This window comes from Hyla sarda, chromosome 10, assembly GCF_029499605.1.
Source record: "Hyla sarda isolate aHylSar1 chromosome 10, aHylSar1.hap1, whole genome shotgun sequence".
Lineage (NCBI taxonomy): Eukaryota > Metazoa > Chordata > Amphibia > Anura > Hylidae > Hyla > Hyla sarda.
Window position 1 is genome coordinate 57,657,139 of NC_079198.1, and position 24,132 is coordinate 57,681,270.

Here is a 24,132-nt window from a genome sequence, read left to right on the forward strand (position 1 = left end):
AGGAGGAAAAAACTAAAACGTAAAAATAAAAATTGTCCTTAAGGGGTTAAAGGGGTACTCCGCTGTTCAGCATTTGGAACAAATTGTTCCGAACGCTGGAGCCGGCGGCGGGAGCTTGTGACGTCATAGTCCGCCCCCTCATGATGTCACAGTTTGTTCCAAATGCTGAGCGGCGGACTACCCCTTTAACTCACCTTCTTACGTTCCCCCGGTGTGCTGCTATAGCTGTCAGGTCCTCCGGTCCGGTCTTCTTCCGTGTGCACACTGTGGTCAGCGTATCGCCAACCGCAGTGATGTACCGGCTTGGCCGGTGATAGGCTGAGCGCAGTGTCATGTAAGGAGCCTGGACAGTTGGGAGAAGGCGGGCCCAGGCTGCTTACGTGACACTGCGCATAGCCTATCACCGGCCGAGGCAGGACATCGCTGCGGCCGGCAATACGCTGACCACAATGTGACGATGCACACAGAAGAAGAAAGAAGACTGGCCCGGAGGACCAAACAGCTATAGTGGGGCAACGGGGGAACGTAAGAAGGTGAGTTGAGGTTATTTTTTCTTGTTTTTTTTGCAGCCCGGGCACAACGGAATGAAGACAATTTTCACCATACTACTCCTTTAATATGAAATGATAGCTTAAAATGAACTGTGTTTGATTTATGTTCTTCATGTTTGTCACGTACCTGGATGTGGATGTCACGGAGCAGGTAGTGGATCCTCTACCTGTGTGGCTGATGACTCTGACCGTATCAGGGAGCGGAGTCTAAGGTGCTGCTGGTCTTAACCAGAGCTCGCCGCAAGGCAGGATGGATTTGCTGCGGCAGGCGACATCGCTACCCCCGATACGGCTCGACCACACAGGTACTGGGCAAGGCGAGGTACAGGAGGATGAGACAGAGGCGTAGTCAACGTAGCAGAAGGTCGAGGCAGGCAGAAAAGGTTCGTAGTAAAAAAATTTTGCAAGTAAGTCTGGTAACACGGATAGGCAAAACAGGCAATGGGAACGCTTTCTCTTATGCAAATTGCACTGAAGATCCGGCAGGGAAGTGTGGGAGGTGCAGGGACTTTATTAGTTAGTGTCAGGTGTATACAATAATTAAGGGCATACTGGCCCTTTATATCTCAGAGCTCCGTCGCACGCGCGTCCTAGGAGGCGGGGGCACTCGCCATGGGGCCGAGACACAGGAGCAGAAGCGGCAGCAGTACTGGGTGAGTGAAGGGCCGAGATTTGCATGCAGGCGCGTCCCGCGATGCGCATCCCGGCCCCGCCGGGAATAGGAATAATGCGCTCATGGCCGACATGTGCGGCCGGAGCGCAGGCAGTAACAATGTTTACTTTGCTTAAACATTTATTTTCAAGTCATTTGTATGTTTTTACATGAAAATATATTTGTGATGTGTTTTTTTTTATTTGCGTTAACATGATTTTTATTGGAGTCCAACATTCTAAAGCCAATTAACTTGCAGTCAGACCAATTAAAATCTACTAAACTTAATTTTCCTTTCACAGTTTTCAAAATGAAAATCATGTTAGCGCAAGTAAAAAACACATCACATATTTTTACTGTAAAATAAAATACAAATGACCAGAAAATAAATGAAAATAAAAAATGAAAATATTGAAAATAAAACAATAACAAACATAGCTTACAATTAATTTAGACAAATATAAAAAAAAACACATGCCGAATTAAACATGAAGCTAATCATTCAGTCATCATCCATTCATGTTTAAAACTATCATTTAACATTAAACATTATCTTACCTGTCTTTTATTGTAAAGATCGTCCGCTGCTCTCTTTCACGTTCCTGCCTGCTCTCGAAATCCGTTCCATGCATCCAAATAAAAAGTTATTTTGTCGTAAAACATCAAAAATTAGTTGCCTAATTATTCCTGCATCACTTCTGCATGTTTAATTTCGTGATGCCCTACAAAATTCTTAAAAGCCACCTTGTCCCGCATCGGCCGGTGATACACTGAGCGCAGTTTAATGTAAGAAGCTAGGGCTCTGCCTTCTCTCTGCTTCCTGGGCCCATTACATGACACTGTGCTCAGCCTATCACTAGCCGAGGTAGGACATCGCTGCGGTGAACGATAAGCCGATCGCCGTGTGACGCGTCAGGCTCCAAGATGGGGAAGAAGTCCAGGCCCAGAAGACAGATATCCGCACACTAGGGGAGCGACGGAAGGGGAATTACAGTTATTTAATTTTTTGCAGCCCGGGCACAATGGATAGAAAAGCAATTTCACCTGATATCTCCTTTAATGCCCTTCACTTAAAGAGGTTGTGTGCTGCCCTAATTTTCGGAGCTCCGCTCACAGCGTCCGGAAGTTCATTACTCCGAAAGCTGTGTGCGGGCCTCCGTGTTTTTGGCCGCCGGGCATGACGTCACGCCCGGCCCCTCGCCCGCCCCCTCGTCACGTCTCGCCCGCCCCCTCGTGACGTCACGTCCGCCCCCTCAACCAAAGTCTATGGGAAGGGGGCGTGACAGTGGTCGAGCCCCCTTCCCATAGACTTTCGTTGAGGGGGCGGGCGTGACGTCGCGAGGGGCCGGGCGTGACGTCACGCCTGGCGGGTGCGAACAAGGAAGCTCGCACACAGTGTTCGGAGTAATGAACTTCCAGACGCTGTGAGCGGAGCTCCGAAAGTCAGGGCAGCGCCCAACCCCTTTAACTGTCTTCCTTTAATGAACTAATCCAAATAAATACAGATAGCACAGGGGATTGAGCATATACATCCTACACAATTGATTTTATATATTTGTATGAAGGTCAAGTGATTGTGGGGCCATATGACAAAATTAGTCCATAATTGCTACGGTTGCAATTTCCCATCTCTAGTAAAACCTGAAAGAATTAACAAGCGGCACAAACTACTGTTAGGGTACGTTCAGACGAGCGGATTTTCAGCGCGTAATTCGCTGCAGATCCGCCGCTCAAAGACCACTGTATGCTGCCTTTAGATGTACCTGCTCGGAGCGGCAATACGCCGCTACGGGCAGATACACTGCGATGTGCAAGTTGTCGCGCACATGCGCAGCATACTCGCACAGCGCGGCAGCTCTCGGCCTAGCTTATCGCACATCGAATCAGTATGTCTGCGCGTAGCGGCGTATTGCCGCTCCGAGCAGGCACATGTAAAGGCAGCATACAGGGTTCCTTCAGCGGCGGATCCGCAGCGTAAAATACACTGTAAATCCGCTCGTCTGAATGTACCCTTATAACATGAAATACCATGTAGACATTGAGAAGATTAGCAGTGATGAGTGTGTGTACTTTATTTATTTGATTTTATAGGCCATATCTTATAGAAAGAAGATTTATCTTGTATTTAATGTTTAACACTGGAAATAAACAAGCCCTAACTTTTACTTGGATATTACAATTCATCACTTCTTGTATCTTTTAAAGACACTTGTGCAGGCACTATAGATATGCTTGCAAAATAGCATCTATAGTTTATTAGGTTTAAATTATAATTTTTTAGTTAGGAAAGCTGAGCTTTTGTTTTTCTTTCAGCTCTGTATGGATCTTGGTTTGATCATGTGAAAGGCTGGATGCAAATGAAAGATGACAGCAGATTCTTCTTTATCACATATGAGGAGCTCCTACAGGTAGTCATACTGTTCTATAAAGCAATTCAAATTACCAGTAGATTTATACATAGTACACACTGCCCAAGCAACAAGTTCATATTTACAGCTTTGGAAAAGTAAAACTATCAGTTTCTAGTATTTAGTCAGCCACCAATTGTGCAAGTTCTCCCACTTAAAAAGATGAGAGGCCTGTAATTTTCATCATAGGTATACTACAATTTTGAGAGATATAATAAGAAAAAAAATCTATAAAATCACATTGTCTGATTTTTAAAGAGTTTATTAGCAAATTATGGTGGGAAATAAGTATTTGGTCAATAACAAAAGTTCATCTTAATACTTTGTTATATATCCTTTGTTAGCAATGACAGAGGTCAAATGTTTTCTGTAAGTCTTCACAAAGTTTTCACACACTGTTGCTGGTATTTTAGCCCATTCCTCCATGCAGATTTCCTCTAGAGCAGTGATGTTTTGGGGCTGTCACTGAGCAACACGAACTTTCAACTCCCTCCAAAGGTTTTCTATGGGGTTGAGATCTGGAGACTGGCTAGGCCACTCCAGAACCTTGAAATGCTTCTTACGAAGCCACTTCTTCGTTGCCCGGGCGGTGTGTTTGGGATCATTGTCATGCTGAAAGACCCAGACACATTTCATCTTCAATGCCCTTGCCGAGTTGAGTTTTTACAAAAAAGTTCTTTGGTTTCATCTGACCATATGATCTTCTCCCAATACTCTTCTACTCTTGGATCATCCAAATGCTCTCTTAAGCAAGGGTTACACATCTGGCACTGCATGATTTGAATCCCTGGCAGTGTAGTGTGTTACTGATGGTAGCTTTTGTTACTTTTGTACCAGCTCTCTGCAGGTCATTCACTAGGTCTCCCTGTGTGGTTCTGGGATTTTTGCTCACTATTCTTGTGATCATTTTGACACCACAGGGTGAGATCTTGGTGTGGAACCCTAGATCGAGGGAGATTATCAGTGGTCTTGTATGTCTTCCATTTTCTAATAATTGCTCCCACAGTTGATTTCTTCACACCAAGCTGCTTACCTATTGCAGGTTCAGTCTTCCAAGCCTGGTGCAGGTCTACAATTTTGTTTCTGGTGTCCTTCGACAGCTCTTTGGTATTGGCCATAGTGGAGTTTGGAGTGTGTTTGAAGTTGTGGTCAGGTGTCTTTTGTACCGATAACAAGTTAAAACAGGTGCCATTAATACAGGTAACAAGTGAAGGACAGAGGAGACTCTTAAATATGAAGTTACAGGTCTGTGAGAGCCAGAAATCTTGCTTGTTTGTAGGTGACCAAATACTATTTTTCCAACATAATTTGCAAATAAATTCTTTAAAAATCAAACAATGATTTTATGGATTTTTTTTCTCATTATGTCTCTTATAGTTGAGGTATAGCTATGATGAAAATTACAGGCCTCTCATCTTTTTAAGTGGGAGAACTTGCACAATTGGCGGCTGACTAAATACTTTTTTGCTCCACTGTATGTGTTTGAGTAAAATTAACTTTTTTTGTTTTTTATTCTTCTAAACTATAACACACACAATATGGGGGCTTAGCCACTAATGTAAAAACATTGTGGTGCTACACTGTGCTCAGTTGCGTACAGAACAAACAACAGCAAGGTAAAATAGGAAATATTACTACTGAGTGCACAATAAGAAAAAAGTATATGTAGATGTAAATACTAAATATATATTTTATTGTACAGAAATGCAACAGACTTTAAATACTAATAATGCAAACAATATAGGAAAAACGTTGTTGCTATATTGTTTGCATTTTTAGTATTGCCATTTATATACTTGATTGCATATACTGACTTAATTAGTATTGCTATTGTTACCTTTGTATTCACTGCTCTAGCGACACATATGCTGCTTGTATTCAGTATTGCAGGATTATTGTACATCAGGGGTGTGCTTTCCTCTTGTTGTACTTTTACCTTGTCTGTCGTCTGCTGTATTTATGAAAAATAAAATATATTTAGTATTTAAATTTACATATACTTTTTGTTATTGGGTGTGCACTTAGTATTTTCTGTGTTGTCCATGCTGTTGATTATTCTATAAACTACAGACATTACTCCAAAATTCCAAATAAAAGTATTCTCATTTAGAGTACGGTATTAGCTTATAGAAATAAAAATGGTCAAAAAAAATACTAAATATATTTAAAATATGGTAGCTTGATATGGATGGACATATCATAATCAAGTGAATACTTGATGCATGAATTTATGAAAATGCATGTATTGGGGCTACACTTTCCTCAAGTCTGGGCTTGATCAAAAACCAATGTATAGGTGTATAAAAATATATATGATTATATAAATAAATGTACATATAGAATAATGTAGATCCAGTGAGTTAGATTAAATGAAAACAATTTATTAATACAACAATTGTGATATTTCTTGTGGTATTAATGCATTTTTTTATTTAATCTAACTCACTGGATCTACATTATTCTATATGTAAATATATTCATATTGTCATATATATTTTTTATACACCTATACATTGCTTTAATAAAGTCCAGACTTGAGGAAGTATACCTCCACTACTTAGGCTGCTTTCACACTACAAAATCCTCCGTTTTTAAACATCCGTAGGAAGATCCGTGTAAAAATCAGCTGAAAACGGCAGTAACAAAATTCTATACGTCGGTTAGAAAATCCCATTATTATAATGGGATTTTCTAATATCCGTACGAATCCGTTATAGTCCTTTATTGATAATGTACGTTAGTTTGTTATGGAAGAACAATTTCATGAACTATTTCTTCCGTAACCATCTTCTGTAACAAACTAACGTCCGTTATCAATAACGGACTATAACGGATTCATACGGATATTAGAAAATCCCATAGACTATAATGGGATTTTCTAACGGACGTATAGAATTTTGTTACTGCCGTTTTCAGCTGATTTTCACACGGATCTTCCTACGGATGTTTAAAAACGGAGGATTTTGTAGTGTGAAAGAAGCCTTACATTGTTTGTAGGTTGTATGGGATACACAACCTTTTCACATTAGTACTCGTCTGGCAACAATACTATTGTATGGTTGTAGCTACCTACACACGTTTTAAATATATGAAAATATTGTTATGTAAAAATAATTTGGTAACCTATGCTTACATTTACATAATATTAGCTGCTATCCATCTAGATATATTCCCATGATAAAGATCAAAAGGTAGTATCACAGGTGGCCAGCCTCCCTCACCTAACAATGTGTGACCTTTAGTTATAGCACTCTTATACAGTTAAAAATTAGAACAATTAAATTAGAATTCAAGTGTGAGACTTATTAACTCCTCACATGCAGTAGCATTAATAACCTGTAGATGTACAGTACTGTGGCCACAGCCACTCATGTCTTGCACCATGAGTACTGTCTTAGAGTTAGATTTTAGAAGCAGTCACCTATATCTCAATTATGCTAAGGCTGCATTCACACTATAAAATTCATCCGTTTGATGTTTCGTTATGAAAACCCTGAAAATCGTCCATTAAATGGCCATTAGAAAATCCCATAAGTCCATTAGAAAATCCCATTAAAGTCTATGGGATTTTTTACATTATCCGTTTCAATCCATTATAGTCCGTTATGAATAACGGACGTTATTTTGTGACGGAAGATAGTAACGGGAGAAATAGTGCATGCACTATTTCTTCTGTTCATTCTCCCATCACAAATTAACGTCCGTTATTCATAACGGACTATAAAGGATTAAAACGGATAATGTAAAAATCCCATAGACTATAATGGGATTTTCTAATGGACGTATGGGATTTTCTAATGGCCGTTTCATGGCCAATTTTCAGGGTTTTCATAACGGAACATCAAGCGGATCTTTAAAACGGATGAATTTTATAGTATGAAAGCAGCCTAAATAGGACACTACTCAGGGTGCAAGACGTGAGTGGCTGCGGCCACAGTAATGTTCCACAGTAATGTGCACAACATATCTGAGGATTATTTAGTAGAGTGTGATCTATATGCAATCTGATGCCTCCTGTTACTACAGTAAACCAAGACCTTTGAGACTACAGTAAATTGGAGAACTTTTGAGGCTACAGACGTCCGAACAGTGTTTAGAGTAGCTAAAGGCGACCCTACTCCAGGATACTACAATTGCTTGTGTGAAGAACTAGCAGTGTGATATGAAAAGTATACCATATATAGATATAAATGGAATTTTTTTCAGGATATCCGTGGCAGTGTGGTAAGAATCTGTAAATTCTTGGGGCAGGAGCTAGATGATGCACAAATTGACTTGGTTGTTGAACATTCAGCCTTTAAATCCATGAAGGAAAACGTAATGACAAACTGGACTCAAATGCCATCCGATGTAATGAATCAAGAAAATGGATCATTCCTGCGTAAAGGTATTTTTTTTTTAACAGATTGCTGTTACTTTTTTTTAACCAATGGGACTTAAATATAGGTACTACATATTTTTGCAATGACAATCCTTGTGTAATCAGAAAATGACATTTTGATCAGATAATCACTTAATTTTGACATTATTTTAACCCCTTAAGGAATGAGCATTTTTCCGTTTTTGCACTTTAGTTTTTCAAATTTCAATTTTGCACCTACAGACCCATGAGTGATTTCTTTTGATGCCTTACTAACCACTATAACACACATGATGTGCTGAAATTTTTTGTTTGCAGCTCACTTGTCAATTTTTGTGTGTAGACTGGGACTAAGTTAGTTGAGTCATAAGATTATTATTATTATGATCATCATCATCTATTGCACTACCGGAGGTCTAGATAAGGCATGATAGCAGCTTTATATACAGGGCTCGAGTCCTGCAGAGGCACATGAGAAAAGCATTTCTGAAACTTCTGCAGAGAAGCAGAGTACTGCTTAAATCTATAGACATGTTGACACAAAAAATATGATTGATAAGGAGACAGGCGAATAAATGAAAATACATTGTGTTTTATATAAGGAGACTGTTAACATCACAATTTAATCTTATGCTCAGGGTATACTGCACATTAGCATTCTGTCAAAAAGGGATTCCAACATACACTGCAGTGTACTAGAAGTGGCTCCATTCACTTTAAAGGGGTTACTCTAGCCACTAGATAGGGGATATGTGTCTGATCACAGGGGGTACGATCACTAGGAGCCTTTGTGATCTCCACACAGGGGCTGCAGTACTCCCAGCTACATGTTGCAGCAGGTGGAACATGAGGTCTGATGCTTCATGCATCGTCTATGTGAGCGCCAGAGATACCCAAGTACAGCACTCCACTATCTCTGGTACACCAATAGAAATGGCATGGAGCACATGCTGTCTGCCACTCAATGCAGATGGGAAAGCTGGGGCCCTGTTCTGGAGAATGCAGGGGGCCCTACTGCTGGGACAGACACTTATCCCCTATCCTGTGGGTAGGGGACATGTTTTTTGGTATGGATAACACCTTTATTGGCCCAAACACAGTTAACTAGTGGCTATATTACATTTATGCATGGAGCGATACCACATAGGTTTATGTTTATGGATTTTATTAAAATAATGGGGAAAGGGGGGAGATTATTTATTTTTTAAATTTAAAAAAAATTTTTTTTTTTAGTTTCTATAATGGGACTTTTACATGCAATCTTTAACCCCTTAACAACGCAGGACGTCTCCCGTCTCCCGCAATATGAAGTGGGATCGCGCCGCGATCCTGCATCATATCGCGTCGGTCCCGGCGCTCATCAACGGCCGGGACCCGCGGCTAATACCACACATCGCCGATTGCGGCGATGTGCGGTACTAACCCTTTAGAAGCGGCGGTCAAAGCTGACCGCCGCTTCTAAAGTGAAACTGAAAGTGACCTGGCTGCTCAGTCGGGCTGTTCGGGCCCGCCTCGGTGAAATCGCAGCGTCCCGAACAGCTGACCGGACACCGGGAGGGCCCTTACCTGCCTCCTCGGTGTCCGATCGACGAATGACTGCTCCGTGCCTGAGATCCAGGCAGGAGCAGTCAAGCGCCGATAATGCTGATCACAGGCGTGTTAATACACGCCAGTGATCAGCATAGGAGATCAGTGTGTGCAGTGTTATAGGTCCCTATGGGACCTATAACACTGCAAACATTTTTTTAGAAAAAAGTGTTAATAAAGGTCATTTAACCCCTTCCTTAATAAAAGTTTGAATCACCCCCCTTTTCCCATAAAAAAAGAAAACAGTGTAAAAAAATAAAAAAATAAACATGTGGTATCGCCGCGTGTGTAAATGTCCGAACTATAAAAATATATCATTAATTAAACCGCATGGTCAATGGGGTATGCGCAAAAAAATTCCAAAGTCCAAAAAAGCGTATTTTGGTCACTTTTTATACCATTAAAAAAATGAATAAAAAGTGATCAAAAAGTCCGATCAAAACAAAAATCATACTGATAAAAACTTCAGATCACGGCGCAAAAAATGAGTCCTCATACCGCCCTGTACATGGAAAAATAAAAAAGTTATAGGGGTCAGAAGATGACATTTTTAAACGTATAAATTTTCCTGCATGTAGTTATGATTTTTTCCAGAAGTGCGACAAAATCAAGCCTATATAAGTAGGGTATCATTTTAACCGTATGGACCTACAGAATAATTCCGTTTCACTGTGCATTTTTGGGTAAAATGACTAATGTCACTGCAAAGTAGAATTGGCGACGCAAAAAATAAGCCATAATATGGATTTTTAGGTTGAAAATTTAAAGGGTTATGATTTTTAAAAGGTAAGGAGGAAAAAACGAAAGTGCAAAAACGGAAAAACCCTGAGTCCTTAAGGGGTTAAAATGCAAACACTGAACAATGCTGTTCCATAGAACAGCACTAATCAGTGTTATCGGTACTCTATTATTATAGGCTGCTGAGGCTGCCTGCACTATTGGAGGACCATTAAGGGCCTTCCAACCTAACTCCAAGCAAATTGGGCCACTGTGATTTTGTCACAGGGGCCCCATGAGTTTTCAGTCCACCTGTATTTAGGAGTAGGAAGTGTCAGCCTGTTATTATGCTTAGTGGTCAGAATGCAAACTGCACGATTTCAAGATTATTTAAAAAAATAGACATCAAAATGGAAAATGTGAAAAATTCCAGCAAAATATATTTCACATAAAAATTTGATTCAAAGAGGACCTGTTGCCTCCCCAAAACATATAAAGTTTTTAATATTGTATAATAGCTTAGGGTGCCCTGAGTCTAGCAGCATTTATAGTCCCTATGACAGATCCAGCAGTTTATCATTTGATACCCACACGCCACACTATTGACAGTATCAGGGCCAGCACCATCTTAAGGCAGCTAAGGCCTCTGCCCTAGGGTGCAAAGCCAAAGGGGTGGAAAAATACGGTTGGGCATTTGGGGAATTGGTCCGGAGAGAATGATTCTGTCTGGCTGCAGGTTACTGTAAAAATAAAAGTGCAATCCTATTGTCTAAGTCTAGTATAGAAATTCATGTGATCAAACAAAATTGCTGACATCCCATCCTGGAAACACCTTAGACTTGAATGGGACTTAAGGTATAGAACATCAGCAATCTGTCTGTTTACGTGAGTTTCGGCACTAGTCTCGGGCAATGGGATTGCACTATTTTTCCAGTAACTTGCCGACAGCCTTTAGAAACTTTAGAAAAAGTGATTATATTATATATTATTCTCTGTCAATATTATTCTTCTCATCTAGACAATTAAGCTTGTAATTAAAGATTTTCCTATTATTTCACTGTTTTGTTACTTTTAGGGATATCTGGTGACTGGAAAAACCATTTTACCGTTGCTCAGAGCGAGTACTTTGATAAAATCTACCAAGAGAAAATGAAGGACATCAATATGAACTTTTCCTGGGAAGAATCGTCATAAAGCGTTGAGATAATTTCATAACAAGAACAAAAGTGTTTACTAGACTGAAATGCAAATTTTACCAAGCGTGAACATCCATTACATTCTGTATAGAGGATTTTCCATTTGGCTAGGTTTCCACATAGGTTTATTTCTGGGGTCTTTAAGCCAAAGCCAGGAGTGTATTCAAAAGGGCATGGGCAATATAAAGAAAGGACTTATACTTCTCCTTCCTACTTGATCTACTTCTGACTTTGGCTTAAAAAACTGCAGTGGCAGTTTTCCAAAGAAAATGCAAGAAAAAAAAACTGTGTGGAAACCTAGCCTCACAGGGCTCTACACCTAAACCAATGTTATTGTGAGGGCTGAAAAAAAGTACTGAAACTTGAAACACAGCTACTAAAAACATGCAGGGTTTGTAAGGTCTATTGAGTTCTACCTAATATTCACTCACTTCAAAGTTGCTGCAGATTTTCCCAATAACCTTTATTGGGAAGGTCAAAATCTGCACAAATCCTCAGTGTGTGAACATACTCTCAAAAGGTTTACTGTGGTATTGCAAGTTATTGATTGATATTAGCATTGTTATAACTCTCGTAACAATAAAGACATTTACTTAACATTAAAGCATTAGCTGTAGCAAGAACAAAAATTGCTATTTGCTATCCAATAGTTTTTTGGGGAGAAAATGGCTCAAACAAATGCAAAAAGCAATCAAAAACTTTAAAGAAAAAATAGACGGTATATAAACCATAAATGACTGAAAGAAAAGTACTTTATACTTAATTATATGGCTATAAAATATGGGCGGTAAAATGTTAGTGAATATGAATTACCAGTTGTTTTTCCATCAAGCTCACTAGAGCTGAATAATCATAAAACAGACTTTTTTGGGTCATTTATGAACTGTCAATTGACAATCCTGCTATGCACTCATTTCTGCAGCCTTTCAGATACCTGAGGTATAGTGCCTATATACATGGATCCTATATAGTTCTTATTCACTTAAAGTAGTCCAAAAGAATGTAGTATTTTTGACTATATAGGAAAGTAGACTAAAATGCGGCCATTACAAAAAAAATTATAGCCTGTGGTATGCATTTTATTTCTTATCGAGGCACCCTATAGGCAACATATGCTTTTGTATGCCTTTACAGTAGCAAATGTGGGAGCCTTCCATTGGAGGCATATGTTGGGATTGTATATCCCCAATGGAAAATACAAATGTTGTATATACTCAGAGCACTAAATTTATCAGGAATCTTTGGTCAAGCTTAGAGATGAGCGAATTTTTGAAAAATTTGATTCGCCCGATTCGCAGAATTCTCCAAACAAATTTGTTTTCGGTCCGAATTTATTTACGGCAAATCGCTATTAAAAACTGCTATTTCTGGCCTACAGAGAGCCTCAATAGGGGTGTGGAACACTTTGCCTTCCCCTAATACGCATAAGGTATGTGCTGGGTTAGTGAAATAATACTGTTATTCAGTATGACATGCAGATTTTTTTGGAAATGTCCTTCATGCCATAAGAATGTAGTGACAAGAGTAACCTTCCATTCTGGATTTCTTACCTTCTTTATTTAAATTCTATCACTTTTCATAAATTATAAAAAAGTAGTTAACCCCTTAAGGACTCAGACCTTTTTCACCTTAAGGACTGAGCCCTCTTTTGCAATTCTGACCACTGTCACTTTATGCATTAATAATATTCAAAGAAACAAGAAATGCTGGCAACTCACCAATTCTTCTCAATATCTTCTTTTATTCACGCACAAAACTCACATACAGATGACTGTTAGGGGGAGACACATACCGGGGGGTACAAAGGCGACAGCAGCAGCCGATGTTGCGCACGGGTTACGTGCTTCGTCAATAAGATTGTTGAACGTGCCATCTGATGCAACTGGTATATACTAGAAGCAGACGATGAGCTCAAATATATTGTAGAAAAGAAGCCTTTGGTAGCTTATAGGAAGAATTGCACTATTGGAGACCGTTCAAAATCCAATGTGAACGCCGACCGAAATAAGAGTGAGTTTAACCCCTTCACGACGAGCGACGTACATGTACGGCGCCACGAAGTGTCACTTGGCGCGCGGCGACGTACATGTACGTCGCGGGGTTCCGGGAGCGCCGCGTCACCGGTAGCGGTGATCGGACCGGGATGACTGCTGTTATCTAACAGCAGGCATCCCGACACATCGCCGAGGGGGGTCCTGAGACCCCCCCATAACCGCGATGCGCGCAAATCACAGGTCAATTCAGACCTGCGATCTGCGCGATTCCGGGTCATACGGGTCACTGGTGACCCGGAAAATAAGAGGGATCGGGGGTGTCCGAGACACCCTCGATCCCCCTGAACGGATAGGAGTTTGGTGGCAGGGGTGCCACCCCTCCTATCCCTGCTATTGGTCGGCCGAGCGACTGACCGATAGCAGATCGGGGGAGGGGGGTTAAAGTTCTGTTCCCCCGCTTTGCCCACCTATCGGTGTCCGGGCAAAACGGGGGAACCGTCCACGGAAGGTCGGCGCCGAAGGTCCCTACCTGGATCCCGGAGCGCGATCCTCCATGCGGGGATCCCCCCACGTGCGGCGGCGGCGGCTTCCGGGTCCTGCTAAGTGAGTTGTTGCCTAGCAACATCCGGAGGGCCACAGTTTACAGTGGTCTCTAAACCGTGGCCCTCCAGATGTTGCAAAACTACAACTCCCAGCATGTCTAGACAGCTGTTTGCTGTGTGGGCATGCTGGGACTTGTAGTTTTGCAATATTTAGAGGGGTTCAGGTTGTAGATCACTAAGTGGCCTCAAACTGTAGCCCTCCAGATGTTGCAAAACTACAACTATCAGCATTCAGGAACAGCATAAGGTTGTCTTGGCTTGGCTGTCTGGGCATGCTGCGAGTTGTAGTTTTGCAACATCTGGAGGGCCACAGTTTTGAGACCACTGGACAGTGATTTACAACTTGAACCCCTCTAAATCTTGCAAAACTACAACTCCCAGCATTCAGGAACAGCATAAGGCTGTCTTGGCATGCTGGGAGTTGTACTTGCGTGCCTCCAGCCATTGCATAACTACATCTCCCAGCATGCCCTTCCGCAATCAGTACATGCTGGGAGTTGTAGTTTTGCAACAGCTGGAGGCACACTGGTTGGAAAATACTGAGTTAGGTCATAGAACCTAACTCAAGGTTTTCCAGCCAGTGTGCCTCCAGCTGTTGCAAAACTACAGCTCCCAGCATGCATGGTCTGTCAGTGCATGCTGGGAGTTGTAGTTTTGACCCCCCTCCTGTGTGAATGTACAGGCTACATTCACACTGGCGGCAGATTACAGTGAGTTCCCCGCTACAAATTTGAGCTGCGGGAAATTTTTCGCCGCAGCTCAAACTCCTAGCGGGAGACTCAGTGTAATCCGCCGCCAGTGTGAATGTAACCTAAAAACACTACACTACACTAACATAAAATATAGAGTAAAACACTACATATGCACACGTACACTGCCCCCCCACCACCCCCTTCCCCAATAAAAATGAAAAAAGTATTGTATGGCAGTGTTTCTGTCCAAGCATGCTGGGAGTTTAGCAACAGCTGGAGGCACCCTGTTTGGGAATCACTGGCATAGAATACCCCTATGTCCACCCCTATGCAAGTCCCTAATTCAGGCCTCAAATGCGCATGGAGCCCTGTCGTATTTCAAGGCAACAGTTTAGGGCCACATATGGGGTATCGCCGTACTCGGGAGAAATTGCCTAACAAATTTTGGGGAGCTTTTTCTCCTTTCACCCCTTATGAAAAGGTGAAGTTGGGGTTTACAACAGCATGTTAGTGTAAAAAAATAATTTTTACACTAACATGCTGGTGTTGCCCTATACTTTTCATTTTCACAAGAGGTAAAAGGGAAAAACGCCCCTCAAAATTTGTAATGCAATTTCTCCCGAGTACGGAGATACCCCATATGTGGGCGCAAAGTGCTCTGGGGGCGCACAACAAGGCCCAGAAGGGAGAGTGCGCCATGTACATTTGAGGTGATTTGCACAGGGGTGGCTGATTGTTACAGCGGTTCTGACAAACGCAAAAAAAAAACACCCACATGTGACCCCATTTTGGAAACTACACCCCTCACGGAATGTAACAAGGGGTGCAGCGAGAACTTACACCTCACAGGTGTCTGACGGATCTTTGGAACAGTGGTCCGTGAAAATGAAACATTTTGCAGAGCCCACTGTTCCAAAGATCTGTCAGACACCAGTGGGGGGGTAAATGCTCACTGTACCCCTCATTACATTCTGTGAGGGGTCTAGTTTCCAAAATGGTATGCCATGTGGGGGTTATTTTGCTGTTCTGGCACCATAGGGGCTTCCTAAATGCGACATGCCCCCCGAGCAAAATTTGCTCTCAAAAAGCCAAATATGATGCCTTCTCTTCTGAGCATTGTAGTTCGCCCGCAGTGCACTTCAGGTCTACTTATGGGGTACCTCCATACTCAGAAGAGATGGGGTTACAAATTTTGGGGGGTCTTTTCTGCTATTAACCCTTTAAAAAATTTGAAATTTGGGGGAAAACCAACATTTTAGTGAAATATTTTTATTTATTTTTTACATATGCAAAAGTCGTGAAACACCTGTGGGGTATTAAGGCTCACTTTATTCCTTGTTATGTTCCTCAAGGGGTCTAGTTTCCAAAATGGTATGCCATGTGTTTTTTTGCTGTTCTGGCACCATAGGGGCTTCCTAAATGCGACATGCCCCCCAAAAACCATTTCAGAAAAACATACTCTCTAAAATCCCCTTGTCGCTCCTTCGCTTCTGAGCCCTCTACTGTGCCCGCCGAACACTTTACATAGACATATGAGATGTGTCCTTACTCAAGAGAAATTGGGCTACAAATATAAGTATACAATTTCTCCTTTTACCCCTTGTAAAAATTCAAAAATTGGGTCTACAAGAACATGCCAGTGTAAAAAATGAAGATTTTGAATTTTCTCCTTCACTTTGCTGCTTTTCCTGTGAAACACCTAAAGGGTTAAAACATTTACTGAATGTCATTTTGAATACTTTGGGGGGTGCAGTTTTTATAATGGGGTCATTTATGGGGTATTTCTAATATGAAGACCCTTCAAATGCATTTCAAACCTGAACTGGTCCCTGAAAAATTGCGAGTTTGAAAATTTTGGGAAAAATTGGAAAATTGCTGCTGAACTTTGAAGCCCTCTGGGGTCTTCCAAAAGTAAAAACTAGTCAATTTTATGATGCAATCATAAAGTAGACATATTATATATGTGAATCCAAAAAAAAATTATTTGGGATATCCATTTACCTTACGAGCAGAGAGCTTCAAAGTTAGAAAAATGCAAAATTTTACATTTTTTCATCAAATTTTGGGATTTTTCACCAAGAAAGGATGCAAGTTTCCACAAAAATTTACCATTATGTTAAAGTAGAATATGTCACGAAAAAACAATCTCAGAATCAGATTGATAACTAAAAGCATTCCAGAGTTATTAATGTTTAAAGTGACAGTGGTCAGATTTGCAAAAAAGGGCTTCGTCCTAGAGGTGAAAATGGGCTCCGTCCTTAAGGGGTTAAAGACACCTGGATAAAAGATCTAGTTCCTCAAGGCAATTATCCGTTTAAAAACTGTAATTACTGTTAGTACAACCTAGCTAGTAAAGTACTAAGAATGAGATCAGGGACACATGTTGTGCAAGATATGATAACGTGCTGGAATAAAGGAGTGGTGTATTTCATATTCTGCCCCTGTGGGTTCTTTTACATTGGTAAAACTGTTAGGCAGTTACAGATCTGGATAAGAGAGCATTTTTATTCTTTCTGCACTGACAAGGGAGCCCCATGCCATATTAACCATGTAAAGGAAAACCACAGTGGCAGGTATGAATATTTACGCTTTGCTGGGCTCGAAAAGGTCAAAGCAGCCCCGAGGATTAGCGCAGACAGGCATTTATTGGAAAGAGAAATGCAATGGATTTTGAAAACTAAAGCCACTGGAGTGTTGGGCTTAAATGACAAGGTAGATATGTCAGTGTATTTTTGAATATTGTTTAAGGTTAATAATCTCTGACATTCTTTTAGCATTTTCGGGGAGGAACCTACCTGCTTCCAGGTCCGCCTCTCCGATTACGTGTTTTAGTCACATGGTGTTTCTTAGTTTGTACGAGGTGATAGGTCAATGTGATTGCACACCTGTATATAACCCTGGTGTACTGCCCATGAAGTTAAGGCCAGACGAAGCACGTAACCCGTGTGAAACATCGACTGGTGCTGTCGTCTTTGTACCCCCGTGTGTCTCCTCCTAACAGTCATCTGTATGTGAGTTTTGTGTGTGAATAAAAGATGAAATTGAGAAGAATTGGTGAGTTGCCACCATTTCTTGTTTCTGTTAATATTGTTTGCAATCATCTGCTACGCTAGAGCACCACCACATCTCACAGTGTGAGCAGCACTCCTACTCCACAATTGGACATATACTTAACACAGAGCTAGTAGTGTCGGTCCTGTCTTGTCATATTGTTATGCATTAATAACTCTGGGATGCTTTTACTGATTATTCTGATTCTTAGTTTTTTCGTGACATATTCTACTATAACATAGTGGCAAATTTTCGTTGTTACTTGCATCCTTTCTTGGTGAAAAATCCCCAAATTTCATGAAAATTAAATTTTTTTTTGCATTTTTCTAACTTTGAAACTCTCTGTCTATAAGGAAAATGGATATTCCAAATAAATTATATTTTGATTCACAAATACGATATATGTACTTTATGTTTGCATCATAAAATTGACATGTTTTTACTTTTGGAAGACATCGGAGGGCTTCAAAGTTCAGCAGCGATTTTCAAATTTTTCACAAAATTTGAATTTTTCAGGGACCAGTTCAGTTTTGAAGGGAATTTGAGGGGTCTTCATATTAGAAATACCCCATAAATGACCACATTATAGAAACTGCACCCCCAAAGTATTCAAAAGGACATTCAGAAAGTGTGTTAACCCTAAAGGTGTTTCATAGGAATAGCAGCAAGGTGAAGGAGAAAATTCTAAATCTTAATTTTTTACACTTGCATGTTCTTTTAGACCCAGTTTCTGAAATTTTACAAAGTGTAAAAGGAGAAAAAGCCCCACAAAATTTGTAACCCAATTTCTCTCGAGTAATGAAATACCTCATATGTGGATGTCAAGTGCTCTGTGGGTGCACTACAAGGCTCAGAAGGGAAGGAGCGACAATGGGATTTTGGAGAGTGAGTTTTTCTGAAATGGCTTTTGGGGGGCATGTAACAATTAGGAAGCCCCTATGGTGCCAGAACAGCAAAAAAAAAAAAAAAAAAAAACATGGAATAGTATTTTGGAAACTACACCCCTAAAGGAAGGTAACAAGGGGTCCAGTGAGCCTTAACACCCCACAGGTGTTTGACGACTTTTCGTTAAATTCGGATGTGTAAATAAAAAAAAAATTTCACTAGGATGCTGGTTTCCCCCCAAATTTTACATTTTTACAAGGGGTTATAGGAGAAGATTCCCCCCAAAATTTGTAACCCCATCTCTTCTGAGTATGGAAATACCCCATGTGTGGACGTCAAGTGCACTGCGGGCGAACTACAATGGACAGAAGAGGAGGAGTCACATTTGGCTTTTAGAAAGCAAATTTTGCTGAAATGGTTTATAGGGCGCATGTCGCATTTAGGAAGCCCCTATGGTGTCAGAACAGCAAAAACAAAGCACAAGCCATACTATTTTGGAAACTACACCCCTCAAGGAATGTAACGAGGGGTATAGTGAGCCTTAACACCCCCACAGATGCTTGACTAATTTCCGCTAAAGTTGGACGTGAAAATGAAAAATTAGATTTTTTTCATTAAAATGCTGGTGCTACCCCAAATTTTTCATTTTCACAAGGGATAAAGAAAAAGCCTCCCAAGATTTGTAACCCTATTTCTTCTGAGTATGGAAATACCCCATATGTGGATGTAAAGTGTTCTGCGGGCAAACTACAATGCTCAGAACAGAAGGAGCGCCATTGAGATTTTGGTGAGAGAATTTGGTTGGAATAGAAGTGGGAGGCCATGTGTGTTCACAAATCCCCCCGTGGTGCCAACCCCCCCCCCCCCACATGTGACCCCATTTTGGAAACTACACCCCTCACAGAATAAGGGGTGCAGTGAGTGTTTACACCCCACTGGCATTTGACAGATCTTTGGAACAGTGGGCTGTTGAAATGAAATTTTTTTTTTTTTAATTTTCACAGACCACTGTTCCAAAAATCTGTCAGACACCTGTGGGGTGTAAATGCTCAGTGTACCCCTTATTACATTCCGTGAGGGGTGTAGTTTCCAAAATGGGGTCACATGTTGGGGGGGTCCATTGTTCTGGCACTATGGGGGCATTGTAAACACACATGGCCTTCAATTTCGGACACATTGCCAAAAGCCCAATGGCGCTCTTTTTCTGAGCATTGTAGTGCACCGGCAGAGCACTTTACACCCACATATGGGGTATGTTCTTACTGAGAAGAAATGGGGCTATACATTTTGAGGGGCTTTTTTCCTATTCTCCCTTGTGAAAATGAAAAATGTAGGGTAACACCAGCATTTTAGTGAAAACATTTATTTTTCATTTTCACATCCAACTTTAACGAAAATTTGTCAAACACCTGTGGGGTGTTAGGGCTCACTATACCCCTTGTTACATTCCTTGAGGGGTGTAGTTTCCAAAATGGGGTCACATCTCAGAACCGCTATAAAATAAGCCACCCCTGTGCAAATCACCAATTTAGACCTCAAATGTACATGGAGTGCTCTTACTTCTGAGCTTTGTTGTGCGTCCACACAGCACTTTATGCCCAAATATGGGGTATTTCTTTACTCAGGAGAAATTGCGCTACAAATTTTAGGGGTCTTTTTTTCCTTTTACCGCTTGTGAAAATTAAAAGTATGGGGCAACACCAGAATGTTAGTGTGAAAAATATTTTTTTTTTACACTAACATGCTGGTGTTGCCCCATACTTTTAATTTTCACAAGCGGTAAAAGGAAAAAAAGACCCCCAAAATTTGTAACGCAATTTCTACCGAGTACGGAGATACCCCATATGTGGCCCTAAACTGTTTCATTGAAATACGACAGGGCTCTGAAGTGAGAGAGTGCCATGCGCATTTGAGGCCTGAATTGGGGATTTGAATCCACCACAAAAATACCCTATGGCAGTGTTTCCCAAACAGGGTGTCTCCAGCTGTTGCAAAACTCCCAGCATGCCTGGACAGTCAGTGGCTGTCCGGCAATACTGGGAGTTGTTGTTTTTCAACAGCTGAAGGCTCCGTTTTGGAAACAGTGCCGTACAAGACTTTTTTTTTTTATTAGGGGGGGGGGGGGGGGGACTGTGTAGGGGTATGTGTATATGTAGTGTTTCGCTTTTTATTTTGTGTAAGTGTAGTGTATTGTTTTTAGGGTACATTCACATGGGCAGAGGTTTACAATGAGTTTCTCGCTGGGAGTTTGAGCTGCGGCGGAAATTTGACGCATCTCAAACTCGCAGCAGATAACTTGCTGTAAACCCACCCGTGTGAAGGTACCCTGTACATTGACATGGGGGGGGCAAACCTCCTGCTGTTACAAAACTACAACTCCCAGCATGCACTGACAGACCATACATGCTGGGAGTTGTATTTATGCAACAGCTGGAGGCACACTGGTTACAAAACACTGAGTTAGGTAACAAACTCGGTTTCACAACCAATGTGTCTCCAGCTGTAACAATCCGCATGCATTGACAGTCAAAGGGCATGCTGAGAGTTGTAGGTTGGAAACAGCTGGAGGCACACTGTTACAACTTACAGCATACCCTTTGGTAGTCTGTGCATGCTGGGAGTTGTAGTTATGCAACAGCTGAATGCACACTTTTTTATAGAAAAAATGTGCCTCCAGTTGTTGCATAACTACAACCCCCAGCATGCACAGACTACCAAAGGGCATGCTGGGAGTTGTAGTTGGAACCCCTGCTGTTGCAAAACTACAACTCCCAGCATGCCCTTTGGCTGTGCATGCTGCGAATTGTTGCTAAGCAACAGCAGGAGGTGAACAGGCCTCACCTCCTGCGGTTTCCTGCCGGAGGGAATGCCGCCACCGATCCTGAAGGGACCCCCGTCAGACCAGGGGAAGGTAGGAGACCTCCGCCAGCGCCGATCACTGCCATCTTCGTCGTCCCGATTGCCGCCTAGCGGATCCGTGATTGATCGGTTGTGCCGGCCGATCAATCACATGATCTTGAGGCGGCACCCATGCCACCTCACTCCTGCTGGATAAGGGTGAATGGGGCTGTCTCGGACAGCCCCATTCACTCTCTTTTTCCAGGTCACTGGGTCACCAGAGACCCTATTGACCCGGAAGAGCCGCAAATTGCAGGTCTGAATGCCGACATGGGGGGTGTTTCAGGACCCCCCCAGGGGTTTGCACGGGGTGCCTGCTGATAGATAGAGCGGCGGGGACCGGAATTCCCACGGGCGTATGGATGCGCACTGCCTCCTTAAGGACTCAAGATGCAGGGCTTATGCATACTCCCTGCATCCTGAAGAGGTTAATCAAAGTCTACAAACTACAAGATGATCAGATAAGTGCTAAACATTGTTACATGTACATTACAGACAGAGCTGTAGCTAGCTCTTTTTGCTCCTGGGGCGAGAACAGAAAATTGTGCCCCCCCCCCCCCCCCCTGTTTTGGCTCGGGGCACCCCTTGGAAAAAATATATAATAATCAGACAGACATTCTCTTTTTTTTCCAGCAATATCCTCCCCTTTTCCCTACAAATGCCTCCAGCCTTCTTCAAACACAATGCCACCAGCCTTCCCACAACGCACAAGGGGGGAGATTTATCAAAACCTGTGCAGAGGAAAAGTTGCCCATAGCAACCAGCTTGCTTCTTTAATTGTTAACAAGGTCCTTGCAAATTTGAAATGCAAAATCTGATTGGTTATGGGCAACTGGGCAACTTTTCCTTTGCACAGGTTTTGATAAATCTCCCCCAATGTCTCCAGCCTTACTCAAATGCCTCCAGCCCCCCCACCACCACCACCACAAGCACACACAATGCCTCCTGCATTACCCCACACAGTGACAGAAGGGTGTGCATGGGAGACAGGGGTGCAGAGGGGTGTACATAGGTGACAGAGGGGCATACAGGGGTGACAGAAGGGTGTAGTGGGGTGACAGAAGGGTATAGGGGATAACAGAGGGGTGTCCAGGGGTTGCAGAGAGGTTGCGAGGGGTGACAGAGAGGAATAGAGGAGTGAAAGAAGGGTGGGAGTGCACTACCTGAAGCTGAGTAGGCCTCTGTCAGCGCTGCCCCTGCTCCTTCCCTCCATCCACATCATTCTGCTGAGGAACCAGAGAGAATCCAGAGGTGCTCCACAGGAGAGGGAGGATGCACGAGGATTGGCACTGCAGCATCACCCATCCCGACACTGCACATAGACTTCTCTCCCGCCTGGCCTGCACACCTGTGACTCAAAGGTGCGCAGGCATGGGCAGAAAAATCAAAAAATGTTAGTGCCATAATTCCCACCAGAATGTCCTTGCACCCTGGTGTGGAATCAATGCCTCAGTGTAATGTGTGCTGGACCCCCCTTGTGCCCCTTGCAACAGCGTACCTGAGGCGATCGCCTCACTCATCCCATCAGAGCTATAGCCTGATTACAGAACAAACAAGTGCAAGAAACACAAACTTTAAAAAACACTAAAATCTGTGATAAAAGTGATATAAAAAAAGAGGTAGTATTATATGTGACAAGGTCATCAATAATAGATTTAAAAGGGGCAGTTTTAAGTTGTAGAAATTTCTGCAACAGTCCGTTCCATAAACCTGAGGGAGGGGAACTCTGAGGACAATGCGCTCCAGTATGCTTAAAACAGTATTTGTCTACAACACCAGCAGGTGTGTACTTTTGGCTAGCCTTTCACAGTATCTAGGCCCTTAAGACTTTAACAGGAACAAAATAGTACACTACTTAGATGTACGTATGTGGTATGCACTTATGAGGGGAAGATAATGCGCTACAGTATGCTTAAAACAGTATTTGTGTACACCAGTGCTGCAGCACACTGTCGCTGTGTCCTACACCCACAATTGTATTCTCTCTCTCATTCTCCCTCCCTTTCCTATCAGTGCTTCAAGGCAGGATTTGGGCTTGAGGTGAATTGCTGCTGTTCTGTGCAACACACTGCTCTCTGTCCCTTTCTGTAATAGAACGCTGTAGTGACTGGGAGGTCAATCGTTACTGTAAAAATGTTTTTCTGTGCAACACACACTGCTCTCTTTCCCTCTGTGCAATAGAACACTGATGTGACTAGGAGGTGAATTGCTGCTGGAAAAATGCTTTTCTGGGCAACACACAGCGCTGTCTGTCCCTCTCTATCTCTCTGCAATAAAAGGCTGAAGTGACTGGCTGCAATATGGCTGCAGATTATATAGGGCTGTGACATCACAGGGGTGGCTGGCTGCTGATAGGCTGCATGCTGCATGTGATTCAGGGTCATCCCACCTAGAGTGGCTTTTAAAACCTTATGCAGACCGACTGATCAGGGGGGATTGGGCTGCCCAGATCTTGGGAGATATTACCAGGCAATCCATCTTATGCAATTACATAGATGGTGGCATAATGATCATACACTGAAATGGGTTGAGGCAGAAG

At 42.2% G+C, this 24,132-nt stretch overlaps 1 protein-coding gene and 1 long non-coding RNA gene across 5 annotated transcripts in view; one reads left to right on the forward strand and one right to left on the reverse strand.

Annotated features, from left to right (window-relative positions):
• LOC130294381 (sulfotransferase 2B1-like) overlaps positions 1-13,009 on the forward strand; it is an 86,125-nt gene extending 73,116 nt beyond the window's left edge. For 2 of the 4 annotated variants that reach the window (XM_056544091.1, XM_056544089.1), the window contains exons 5-7: positions 3,517-3,611; positions 7,818-7,998; positions 11,351-13,006. In XM_056544091.1, the coding sequence (XP_056400066.1) occupies positions 3,517-3,611; positions 7,818-7,998; positions 11,351-11,469 (395 nt within the window). In that variant the 3' untranslated portion in view covers positions 11,470-13,006. Of the gene's footprint in view, positions 1-3,516; positions 3,612-7,817; positions 7,999-11,350 lie in introns of all 4 variants that reach the window. The other 2 variants (XM_056544088.1, XM_056544092.1) reach the window with 2 other exon arrangements.
• The window catches only part of LOC130294382 (uncharacterized), a 51,545-nt gene continuing 30,941 nt past the window's right edge, over positions 3,529-24,132 (reverse strand). Inside the window, exons 2-3 of the long non-coding RNA XR_008848477.1 lie at positions 5,449-5,562; positions 3,529-3,625 (exon numbers count right to left, since the gene is read on the reverse strand). This is a non-coding gene — a long non-coding RNA (uncharacterized LOC130294382). The remainder of the gene's footprint in view (positions 3,626-5,448; positions 5,563-24,132) is intronic.